General features: G+C 35.1%; 1 protein-coding gene across 4 annotated transcripts in view; it reads right to left on the bottom strand.

Moving 5' to 3' along the window:
- Nucleotides 1-12,827, bottom strand: part of LOC145695224 (uncharacterized) — a 79,686-nt gene that overhangs the window by 23,730 nt on the left and 43,129 nt on the right. For 3 of the 4 annotated variants that reach the window (XM_081772217.1, XM_081772219.1, XM_081772218.1), the window contains exons 4-5: nucleotides 10,086-10,197; nucleotides 7,183-7,277 (exon numbers count right to left, since the gene is read on the bottom strand). In XM_081772217.1, the coding sequence (XP_081628343.1) occupies nucleotides 7,183-7,277; nucleotides 10,086-10,197 (207 nt within the window). Of the gene's footprint in view, nucleotides 1-7,182; nucleotides 7,278-9,907; nucleotides 10,020-10,085; nucleotides 10,198-12,827 lie in introns of all 4 variants that reach the window. The other variant, XM_081772220.1, reaches the window with a different exon arrangement.

The following is a 12,827-nucleotide window of genomic DNA, read 5'->3' as shown; positions in this document are numbered from 1 at the left end:
TCCCCCCCCCCCAGCTCTAAATCTGTGTTTATAAATCATCCCTCTCTGTCTCCATACTTGAATATCTCTCTCTCAATGTCGCCCAGGAACTCATATGGCTTGAGGTCAAACCTTCGACTCTTGAAACCAAATGTAAGCTCTCTAGCAATGTGCTATCGTAACTCTATAGGTTTGTTGCTAAAACCAGTGTCTTTTAGATTTTATTGGGGGGGGGGGGGGGGAGATCGAGATTCTCCGCCGACATAAGATTTTCACTTTTTATTAGTGTATTACTATACATTTGATCAAACCATACGCATTTATGAAGCTCAAGGGATGGGGAATTACACCCTCCTGTCCTGCCCAAATGACGCCCCTGGAACATTTGCTTGCAATTACTGAAAAGAAATGAAATGAATCATTGAATAACACTAATTTCTGTCAGTAGATATTTTAGAGCTCTGTGAGTGCATTACAGACTTTAGGAAGCACAAAACCTACTGCCGTTATTGACAATTTCCATAGATTTCTTAGGGAGCATCTTACTAGCTTGCAGTCTTTAAAGAAGGGAAAGAATGAAACTAAAGGTATTAATGAAGATTTGGGAACATTGTGTGACTTTTTTTTTTTTTAAATTTAGGCTCTTAATAATATTTCAGAACAAACGAATGGAAAAGACTGTTTTAAAGTTATAACGTTGTAAACTTGATTCCTGTTTCTTTTTCAGCTGAATGGAAAGAGTGTACTACGTCACACACACATCTTTAGACAAAGAGAGGTGGAGGAGTTGATTGAATACTAGAAGCAAATAATCGATTGAGACGTATTTCTGGATGCATAAGGAAACGGGGCAAGAGTTTGTTATTACTTTGGACTTAGAATTTGTGTAACGATTTGCCGCGAACTGTACCAAAAGAATCTAAAAGGGCTAAAATAAAGGACTTGTAGTTATATATAGCGTTTTAAACTTTTCCTTCTCGAATTTTAACAATCTCAATGAATGTTTTATGTACTTATAATGGAATTCTAGTTTAAAGATAATTTTGTTTCACGAAATCTACATTTTCGGAAGAGTTATTGCTACCGTGTCAAGAATGAGCATTGTAACTAGAATATTACAAGAATGAAACCCACCTTATCTGCAACGTTATAATAATAATAATAATAATAATAATAATAATAATAATAATAATAATAATAATAATAATAATAATAATAATAATAATAATAATAATAAAGGGTGAGCCGTGTGAAAAGAATTTTTGAACAATCCTTGGCCTGGGATTTTTTTTTATTTCATTAAAATGATCATAATAAGGGGTAAAGAGGGTCAAAATTTAAGCCGAAAATTTAACTGCCTCAGAGCCCCTTAAAGGAGCAGTTCGAGTTAAAAAAAATTTGGTGCAATTGAAAGAGTAACAAAAAATAAGAGACCTGTATTTTTTAAAATCTTGATAGGCCGTCTCGTTCAGCTTCTATAGGCATTATTTTTTGATGAATCGCAAATGCTTACGTCACTCGTGGGCTACGCAAGGATTTCAATGTGAGTCAGCAACCACTCCCTTGTACACAGCTGATAAACCTTTAATAGTGCAGTGGATTTAATAGATTGTGTTTTGGGTTCGTTAGTAGTCTTGCTTTGTGTTGAATTCTTGAGGGACATTTTTGTTAGTTGTTTTTCCTACAGCATTAGTATAAAAAAAGAGTAGAGAGAACGTAGTAATTACGTAGTGTTGCGCGAAGCAGTGTTTCTTCCAGACATGTTTTTGGTGGTGGCACTGTCTCCCGGAGTTCTCAGATGCCCCCGGGAAGATACTAAAATAATACATCTATAATATAATATAATATAATAGTATTGTGTGAAAATAATGTACTCCTCCGAATACTAAGTGTGCCCCCTGGAACATATTTTTCTGAAAGAAACTGGTGTGAAGTAGGAAACTGGTGTTAGAACAGCGCGTGCTCTGTCTGTGAACTGAGGTAGAAATGCGTAACACGTGCCAGGAGAAATGCTAATGCCAGGAGAATTATTTACACGCACATGCTGTTCCAAGTATATTATTGAAAGTTTCAGAATCCGAGCCATTGAATAAGCGCCGAGTTACCAACGTAAAAATATCGTACAAGACGCAATTGATGGTTGTGGTCGAGACGAGGTATTACAGGGTAATAGCGACGGTGTCACTCGTGATTTTGAAGGTACTGCTTTAGAAATAAATGTAAACATAACTGCTATAAAATGTGAATTGGGGAGTGAAATATATCGGCTCGTAGAAGCAATCAGTGACAATGTTCCTCAGGATACTGATTTCGTTTAATTTTTCTGTGTTAAGTAACAATGACGAAACAAGTGACGAGAGTTGTTCCGCGCAGAGCGATGCGAATGAAACAAATTTAACCGGTAAAGTATTTTTCGTATTCTGACAAACTTTACAGATATTTTCATTTTTGCCACATATGTCGCGCTCCTGTACATATCTTGAAGCACAAAATTATAGTGTCAGCGTTAGAAATTTCAACAAAACGTAAAAATGAACATACTTATGTTTGGGAATCGGAAGCATGATTTAAGAAAAAGTACTTAGGTGTTGTAGCAATATCGTCCGCCATCTATTTACATGGTACTGGTTTTGAAATTTTAGTTTCTTTCGTGAAACGCTGAACTTATGCTTTGTAAGAAAAACTACGTTATATAATATTATAAAAACTTTTCTGCAGCCCACTATTACATATCATTTTCTACATGCAGATGACAGATTTAAGTCTTTGCAATCAGTTCTGAGAAAGGAAATCGCACTTTAGAACGTGCCACCGCACCTCGCACAAACGAAATGCTTGGCACTGTGTATGGAAGCTTGCTCTCGCTACTTGACCACGTATGACGTCATCACAAAATATTTTTTTCTCTGTTACTCGTTAATGACTGAACGTATCGCGATAAAACAAACACCATTCCTTTTATAATTTTCAATTCTACAAATGGAAATAATTTGTAAAAAGTGCATTTCTGTCGAACTGCTCCTTTAAGTTAGGGACATGAAACTCAGTAGAAATATTTCTTATTATGAATAAGTGGACATACATCCAAGAGTTTTCGAAAATTTTGTATTTAAGGAGGGAGATTATCAATTTCTACAATATTTTAGTTTCTCATTTTCTATTCATAAAATTGCTAACGTGAGAAAATGGTTAAACCGTTTAAAACGAATTTGTGACTTGGGTGACTGGGATTTTACCAGTTCACTTTGACTCATAGGTGTATCTTAGCGGGACAGAAATGCTCAAATATACGAGGGCCGATAAAAAAAAAAATGTTACAAACCCTATTATAGCTTATGTGTGACAACTGGAAGATCAACATACCTGATGATAGAGGTCCTCAACACTAGTCCACGATGTAACCACGTTTTATTGTTCAAGCACTTATTACAACGGTAGATGAGATTTTTCCATACCGGTTGCACAGAAATCCGCCAAATTCTCAGTCACCGAGAACTCAACCTGACATTATCACATGTCAAATAATGGTGGCCCACCATGTTCGCTTTAGAGCAAGGGAAAAAATTAAAGTCACTGGGGGATAGGTAAGGCCTGTACGTAGGGTGCTCGTTTCCAGCGTAAACGCTGAACACGTTCTTTTTCTTTCTTTTTTTAAAATACTGAATTGGGTTGTATTATCATCCAGAAGAATCACACCACGGTCTGCTTCTTTGATGGAATGAAGAGATGCAACATTGTTTCATCATCATCAGTCCTTACCCGTTGGAAAAAACTGTTCCCTTCCGCTGTGTAACGCTGCAAGATATTCAGCGACATCGACATTCCCAACGTCTTATGATTTCCGGATAGTGTCCGTGGCAGCCATTTCGCGCACATTTTCCTGTACTTATACTGTAAGAATATTATAACCAACAATATTCAGCGCAACATCATAAGGTACTTTCAGCTCAGTTGATGTTGAGTGTAATGTTTTGTTCACACGAATATCCTCATCCACACGAGTATAGTTCACGTTAGTGGTTGAAGTACTGGGTTTACCGCTGTGTCCAGGGTCGTCATTAAAAATACTGGTCCCTCCTTCTCTGAAGGCACGGCACCTCTACGCTATATTTTGCCTTAAAATTGAGCCTTCTCCATATACTTCCACAATCTACGTATGAATGTCTGCAGATGTAGTGTTTCTGACCCACAAGAAACGTACCGCTGACCTTACTTCTACTGTTGAGCAATTTTCCAGAGGAGTCACCATTTTAAACGTCTCCTTCTCGAGTATACATGGTAAGAATCCGAAGTCCTCAAACTTCTAACAAGACAAACATGTTATAATCTACAAATAAATTTTCGTTCAGTTACATGAATAGCGCAAAGGTTTTCTGATTTGTAACTTTTTTTTTTTCAATCGTCCCTCGTAGCTTGAAAAATTCCCATACACCCAATTTCCCCATGTCAAAAAGGGCATTTCAACTAGTATATTAGAAATATTAAACCGACCTTATATGCATCATCGAAAGAAAGAAAAGAAAAAAAATGAGTCGTGTACAAATATTTGACCACTGTTCTTGACTTGGGATTTTTACTTTCATTAAGAAGATGGGTATACTAAGAGTTCAGATGCATATACCAAGGTGCAAAAAGAGTTCAAAAGGTATGTCAAAAATAGACTACCTCAGAATACCAAGTTACGGACATGGAACTCCGTATAAATACTTCTCATTACAAATAAGTGGATGTATATCCTAATATTTACAAAACTTACACATTTAAGAAGGGGAAAGGAGAATTCTACAATTGTTTTATTCACATTCAAATCAACGTTACCTGTCTCTTCATTACGTGAAACCTGTGAACTATTTAAAATTTATTTTTGAATATAATAAGAACTGTCCTTAAGCCGGGTTTTTATCTTGTCACTCATTAAAATGCACAGCAGGATGGAAAAATTCATGATTTTTTTTAAAAAGAAATCATTTTAGTTGTTTTTTCTTTTTTATTTAAATCAAATCTTTCTCCTCGTATAATACAAGTCGCGAACTGAAGAAAAAACATTAGGAATTAGGATCAAATGTTAATCATGCCATTTAAGTGAAAGTACTGGGATTGAATTTTGCATTAATCCCCAATCGTTAACCTATTTCAATTCCAAACAGTGTTTCTTAAGTATTAAGTAAAAAGTACAGCAATGTTTATCAGCATGACACTATTTTTTCGAGCAAAAGTTAATTATATTTGGCAGAGGCATATTTTTAAAAATCGGAACTAGCTTGCGTCACGGAATACATACACAATACATAAACTTCGCCTAAAGTTATAAAATTTAATAAAAAAATAAGTTTCGAAGAGGGGATCGGACGCCTCTAAATACGCCCCTATTATCTGGAAACAAACAAACAGACGCTCAGACAAAAGAATTTTCGTTTTAAATGCCCATGGAGATTTCCCCTTTGGAATAGTTAACGATTTTACGAAGAGAATGAATAAATGACTTACGAAGAGAAGAAAGCAGGTTTCCCCCGTTACCCGTTCAAAGTGGGATTTTCCCTAATCATCCTCTGCATGATACTTGTTTTCATACTGCGCTGTACATACATTTGAGTCTCATTGTATTATGATTATCTTCCATAGTCGAAATAACAGGACAGAAACGGGATTTTACTTATTTTCACTTTAAATTAATTTATTTCGGAATTTGATTTAAATCAACGATTTTTATTTTAAAAAAATCAAGTGGTTTAGAGAAAGAGAATTCAAAATTTATGTCAAAAATAATGTTTCTCACGAGACCTTTAAGTTAGGGACATGAAACTCGGTGTACAGATTCCTAATTTAAAATAAGCAGACACGTGTTTCAGAGTTTTAAAAATGTCGCTTTAAAAGAAGGGAAGGGGCAACTTCTACAATGATTTTCTTCACATTTCAATCAAATGGCGTCTCATTATCATGGAAATACTTCTAAACCATTTCAAATGATTTTTGAAACATAGTAGTTATTTCGAACCGGGCTTTCATCATGTTAGTTTCACTAAAATGTTTATCAAGGAGGGGAGGGGGTAGTAGGTTTAAAATTTATGCGATAAAAATTAAGTATCTTACGACCTCGTACCGTCAGGACGACGAGGCTTGGTGTAAATAAACTACTCCTTAAAAGTAAGTGGACACATTCTCCAGAGTTTTCGAAAATTCCACTTTTAAAGGAGTGAAAACGAGCAGCTTTTATTTATTTTTTCTCAATATATAACAGTGATATCGACGCTGCCTGTCTCACCACGGGAAAACGGCTAAATCGTTAAATGATTTCCGAACATAGTGCTTGAGTCGAACTTAGTTTTCATCAGTTCATTTTGATTGAAATACACATCCCACGGAGAGGCCAGAGGTTAAAATACACTTTCTAAATATTTTTCAAATAAAACTAATCTTCTCGTGCAAACAACGAACATATTTGTCTAATTCTTGGACAAAATTTCTTCCGTTATACATTAATAACATTGTAGAATTTGCAGGATTTATTGGTGTTTTCTAAATTGATATGAAAACAAATATTTCAGTTTTACGTTCCACGGTCATGCCGGCTAGGCTAAAGGAGACGGTGATGATGAAAAATGAATGAAATGGTGGAATGAACGAAGTTGGAGAAAACGAGAGAACACCAAGAAAACCCACGAACACGATGTTTGTCCGCCACAAAGTCCATTTGGTGCGAGCTGGATCGAACCAGGGACTCTAGGCACCAAAGGTGAAAGCTCTACCACTAAGCTTCTGTGCCTCCTGTTAATTGATAAGCATAACGTGTACGTATCCTACCATCTTTTTATTTAATTCATATGAAATCATTCCTAGTGCAAAATAGTAAAGTGCAGAGGCCTCTTTTCAGGAAAACATTCCAGACATGCGTAACAGAAACTAAAATTTAAACAAATAAACAGAAAGGAAACGACTGCTCGTTTTACGAGATTTTCTGTCACGCTTGAAGAAATTAGATAGAAGGGATGAGCAGGAAAATCTGAAGAAAAAAAATTATTTTATAGTAAACAACAAGGAACTACAATGATTTAGCTTTTTTTAAAAAATTCTGAGAGATACATTTATGTAACAATACTTATAGATTAACTGTTTATTTTGTATTGCTAGAAGAATCAACAAGAAATGTTTGCAACACCCTTTCATTTTTTTTTCTTGTTCCTCTATATAACAGTGAAAACTTACCTCTTTCATAATGTGCTTTCCATTCTCGTATTTTCAAAGGTTTCTCGTCGAGAAATATTTCCTTCTTCACTTCCATTACTTTTTCAACAGATTCCCTATTGAAATACAGAAATGAAATACAAAAATAAATAAACAAATAATATATGAAAAATTTAATTTATTTTAAGCACTTAATTTCGTTTGGATCACGAGTGGTCTACTAACTGAATTTCTGAAATGTGTTCAATGTCAGTGTTTAAGGTATGTATGCTTTGCGATCTAACGCATTTCTCAAGAAGCCCTCCTGCTGGAAGAACATTGAAATTTGAACGCATTACGGTGGTTCGGCTGACATCTTAAATCATAAGTTCTCGTTTCATATAAACTCCGTGCTTTTTAAGCTACACTTCAACCTTCCCTCGACACATATTTGTGTTATTACAATTAGGTCATCAACAGTGACAATTTCAAATCGCACTTTTTCATGAATATACTTTAGTCTGTTCATTCTGATGAACAATCTCCGAATTTAAAGCCTACACAATAGTCTTCTATTCAGGTAACATAGTTATATGACAGCAATTTAGAAAATCCTCCTTTACAACATTGGTCCCTTTAATGTTCAGATTTTTCGCATTTTTATTGTATTATCGATACGTTACACTTCGTTCGGAGATTTCAATTTGTTACCGTAATTTCCTGCGTCTGTGAACATGCTCTTACTGAAATCAACGAACAATGAACCGAAATGACAATCACATCAAAACCCCGATGATGATTCATATGAGAATGAAATTCAAACAGGCGCATTTATGAAAATCTTAGGGTTGTCTTTCAAATTTGAAAAACAGGAAAAAAGTTATGAAGCAGCATACGAGAAAAAGTATGTTGAAGTTGGTGGATCACTCAAACAAATTTTTCAGACTGCACAATAAGCAAAACAGACAACAAGAAAGGATTCTCTTTCCTTAAGGATTATTTCCCAGTAACAAGTAATGTGTTATCTCCAGTTTGATTCCTACTGGGCACTTCCTGAAGGGCATATGTGTGACATAAAATCAAGCAGTAAAATAATTAACTTTACTTGCATACAAATTTACACAAAAATATATATGCACACACACAAATTGTTAGTGAGCACGCAACAATGAAAATCTTAGAACCATATTAATATAGGCAAGGAATGTTATAAAAACATACAAAAGTACAACATATTATTTACAAGTTCACATAGTTCAAAAATTTTGATTAGGCAATAAGCATAGTTTTTAAATATTAGTAGAAGAATTTGCGGTGATGATTTAAAAGAGGGGGGGGAGGAGATAACGAGATAAAATTTTAAACATTTTATAAATTTACACGTACTTAAGTACACTTAATGTGTGTGTGTATTCTGAAGTGTTTTGATATATCAAGTAGCTCTGCTATACTTTGATTTAAAAAAAAATACAATTAACATATGTAAACGAACAAGACGACTGATTATGTAATTCAGCAGGTTAAAATGCTACTCTACAGAATAATACAATTTTATCATCATTACGAGCACCGTTTTGCTCGTATTACTCTATGGATGGGGAAGTTATTAACACGACGGAATAAATACGAGCTATGGATATACACTATATATATAATGTGTGTGTAGAGAAACAGAGAGAAGTAAAATTTTGAAGCCAAGAGACGAATAAACGGGAAAATTTAAAAAAATTACATAATAACAGACCTTCAATATTTCGTACAGCATTTACTCAATTTTTCCCCCAGGGCCATTATTAGACTCAAAGGTAAAAAGTATAGTAAAAGAAGGAAAAGTAATCAAAAAGGTTTCTTTATCCGCCTACACATGAAAGTGTCAGTGAAATAAGTAGCTTTTTGTATCTTATTTTTAACAATTATTCTCTGAAAAACTTTTATTGATGTTTTTCTACTCTCCTTACTTTATGAGGTCGATAATGATCCTAGAAAAAGGGTGAATTCATAAAATAAAATATTACATAACGGAATGAGTGTACAGATAATATTCAGAATTTGAATGGCACAATAGTACGAGTAATTAATCCAATTCAGAGAATGATAGAACTACCTAGCTGCTCTCATTTTTCTGTTGTTAATAAATTAAAGCTATCTAACACATATAGCGTTTACTTTCATATTTTCTCTCTTATTTCCAAAAAGTAAATTACTATTGGTGCGTGTGGTTCAGAAGTTCAATTTTTGATTAAATCTTCGGTTCAACGTCCTGCAATTGTAGCTGAAGGAAATGGTTGATAAAACTAAATGAATAATTAAGAAAGAATTGGCGAATGAAACTAGGGTATGAAAATAGAACCCTGTGAAAAAGCACGATTATGTCTACTACAAGCTCAACAACGGCATACGAAACAAGATCCTTTAACACCAAATGTGAGTACTCTATCAGAGTATTACGTCCTCAACTTCTTAGTATGGTTCCAGTTTCCATCAGCCTTTAGAGTGTATCCGTAGGCTGTACATATAAAAGATAGTATATAAACGAACACTTTCTACTCACACGAACGGTATATATATATATATATATATATATATATATATATATATATATATATATAAACACACACAAATGTGAAAGCTCACACCGAAGCTGATATCGTCTTGTAAGTAACAGGCAGTGATATCCAAGCCAGTGGGCTAAGCGGCCATTAAAGAAAACAGATAGGTGGCCACATGTGGGTGAATTGGAAAGCACAAGTTGCAGAGATAATCCTACCTGTCTTGAAATTTAACAATAGATGACCTTTCATGTACTTGAACATCTTCCACGGTTCCGTATGTTTGGAAAAGGTTGTACAATATATCCTTGTTAGTTCCCTTCTGAAAACCTTTAAAGCAAAAAGAGTAACAATGAAATAAACTAACAATAATAAAGGGAAAAAACACATTCTTACCTTTCAGAAAATTCTATTACTGCTGACCTTTCATATACTCTTATGTGTTCTATGATTCCAAATATCTTGAAAAATTTGTACAATGGAGTTAATCCTACTCCTCTCTGAAAACCTTTAAAATATAGAATTTTCATTAAGAAGAAGAAAAAAATGCGTGAAATTTTTCGTAATATGAAGTCACTGACAAAAGACACCAGTTTAAATACAAATTTGTATTGAAATTTATGACTGCTTTCTTCATGCTTCTATTAATTGCGTTAAATAATAATTAGTAATGGTATAACAGCTTCCATGTATCCATCATCTCTGTAAGTGAGAACTTTTTGCTTGTAAGAATGAATTAAATCGCTTGTTAAGTTACATAATCTTGGTTAAGGCAAAATGGGGATGAACAAAAATATAGAAACACCTGGTATAAAAGAAGTAGCCATTGCAAACACGATTTGCGTCTGAATAGTAGGGGTCGCTGTGGTCACAGACATCCTGTGAGGTATACAACCAGGCCAATCGAGCAGATGGGCCAGTTACAGTTCAGCGACCGGTTCGTGCAGGTTATCGTGTATCATGTCTGAGCTGACAGAGTTTCAAAGAGGGCAAGTTGTGGGTGCGCGTATGATGGGAGCTTCTATGAAGAAGTAGCGGAATCTTCGGAAAAATAGCGAAGAGACACAGTCTCGAAGATCATGAGTGTTCTGGACAAACCGCATCGTTGAAGCACCACCCTGGACGCAAGTGTGTGTTTCGTGACAGAGACAGACGCATATTGGGTAGAATTGTGACCAAGCAGAAGATCACCATGGCGCCAAAAGTTACAGCTGAGCTGAATACAGTGCTTAGCGTAAAACAGTCAGAAGAGAACTCCACAAGCAGGATATTTATGGCAGATCTGCAATTCTCAAACTACTCATGACTGTTGGCCATGCTGCTATACGGAGACTAGTGCAACGCTCATAAAAACTGGACAATGGATAAGTAGAAGACTTGTCACCTGGTAGGATGAATCTTCTTTTACATAGTTTCCAACTGCTGGTCGAGTTTACGTATGGAGAATGCCAGCACACGCATATGATACATACTGTCTGTTACTAAGACTGAAGCACGGCGAGAGTTTAGTGATGATTTGGACAGCCATATTCTAGTATTCTGCCGACCCCATCATTACCTTGCATGGGCATGTCTGCCAAGTACTACGTAACCATTTTGAACCACCAACTGCATCCCATGGTGCAAACTTTGTTCGCAGAAGGTAATGCTGTGTTTCAAGATGACGGAGCCCCTGTTCATATTGCTCACATCGTCCAGGACTGGTTTGATGAGCACAAAGATGACGTGTCACATCTGCCATGGCCTTCACAATTGCCAGATGAGCCCGCTACTCACCACCGTCGTCTCTACAACTTGCAGCTGTTTTGGCGGAAGAATAGAACAAATCCCTTTGACAACCATACGTGACCTATATTTCTCCATTCCCCGTTAACTGCAGGCCATTCTGTGTGCCTAAGGCGGTCCTCTCGCTATTAATAAAGGTAATGTGCAATTTTTCAAGTGTTTACATATTTTTGTCCATCCTCTATTATAATAATAATAATAATAATAATAATAATAATAATAATAATAATAATAATAATAATAATAATAATAATAATAAACTCAGTAGAGAGTAAAGACAGTAGAGAGGATTACGCAAAATATTTCCATGTATGAATATAGGCATATGGATAGCAACCATTAGTCACCGTTACCCGTTAAGATGCTAACGGACTGCCTTTATTAAAAAACTCAGTCGAGACATTGTTCTAGCAATCTGCTGCAAAAATATACCTAGTTCAAAAATCTGCTTACATGTATGGAATATAGGTAGCCAGTCGTAAGTTCCATTACCCGTTAATACGTTAAAAGATTGACTTCACTTACGAACTCGACCAATATAATTGCTCTAGCTATCTGTTGCAAAAAAACAGAATTAAAAAATCCAACTGCTTCACTTAACACTAAAAAGAAAACGCATATTTGTTGCAACAATAGAATAAAATATTTAAGGATAACAACAATGATGAAGTTCGAATTAGCAATATATGAACTGCTATAAAATGATATTATTTCTACATGTCACTCGTTTGTGTTTCTTTCTGCAAGAAAGCGTTCAACTCTTCTATTCGCAAAATTTAAAAAATAAATAAATAAATAAAATAAAAAAAACTGCGCTTCTAAACTTTTTAAATCACGGACGAAGATAGCTTTTTAAGAATAAGAACTGATTTTTTAAATACAAGTTTAACGACTATTTATTCTTACACTTACCATATAGTTATGCATCACTGGAACTACATGCAATGTATAAATCCACCCATGCCTAAGAGGAGAATAAATTATAGGACTCAGAAACAAACTCTATTATGCAATATTATGTCTCATTAATATCTCCAGGAATGCTGGAACTCCGGATATTCACACTGTTACTTAAATCTGATAAATTCTACAAATTACTCAATTTATTCCAGTAAAACAGAAAGGTAGTGTCCTCTCAGACGTTACTGTTCATACTTATAAATCCAAAAAAGAAAATTAGAACATGCCTCCCCTCCCCCCCCCACACACAGAGAGAGAGAGAGAGAGAGAGAGAGAGAACTATGTCCAACATTATGTTAAATCTGACCATGCTACACATCAACACTAAATTTATTTAAAAGGTGCCAAGAACTGTTTAAAATAGAACAGAAAGGGGACAATGGTTGGCTAGGC

This window comes from Thermobia domestica, chromosome 9 (genome assembly GCF_964235325.1).
Source record: "Thermobia domestica chromosome 9, izTheDome1.hap1.1, whole genome shotgun sequence".
Taxonomy (NCBI): Eukaryota; Metazoa; Arthropoda; class Insecta; order Zygentoma; family Lepismatidae; genus Thermobia; species Thermobia domestica.
This window is presented reverse-complemented; position numbering and strand designations above follow the sequence as displayed.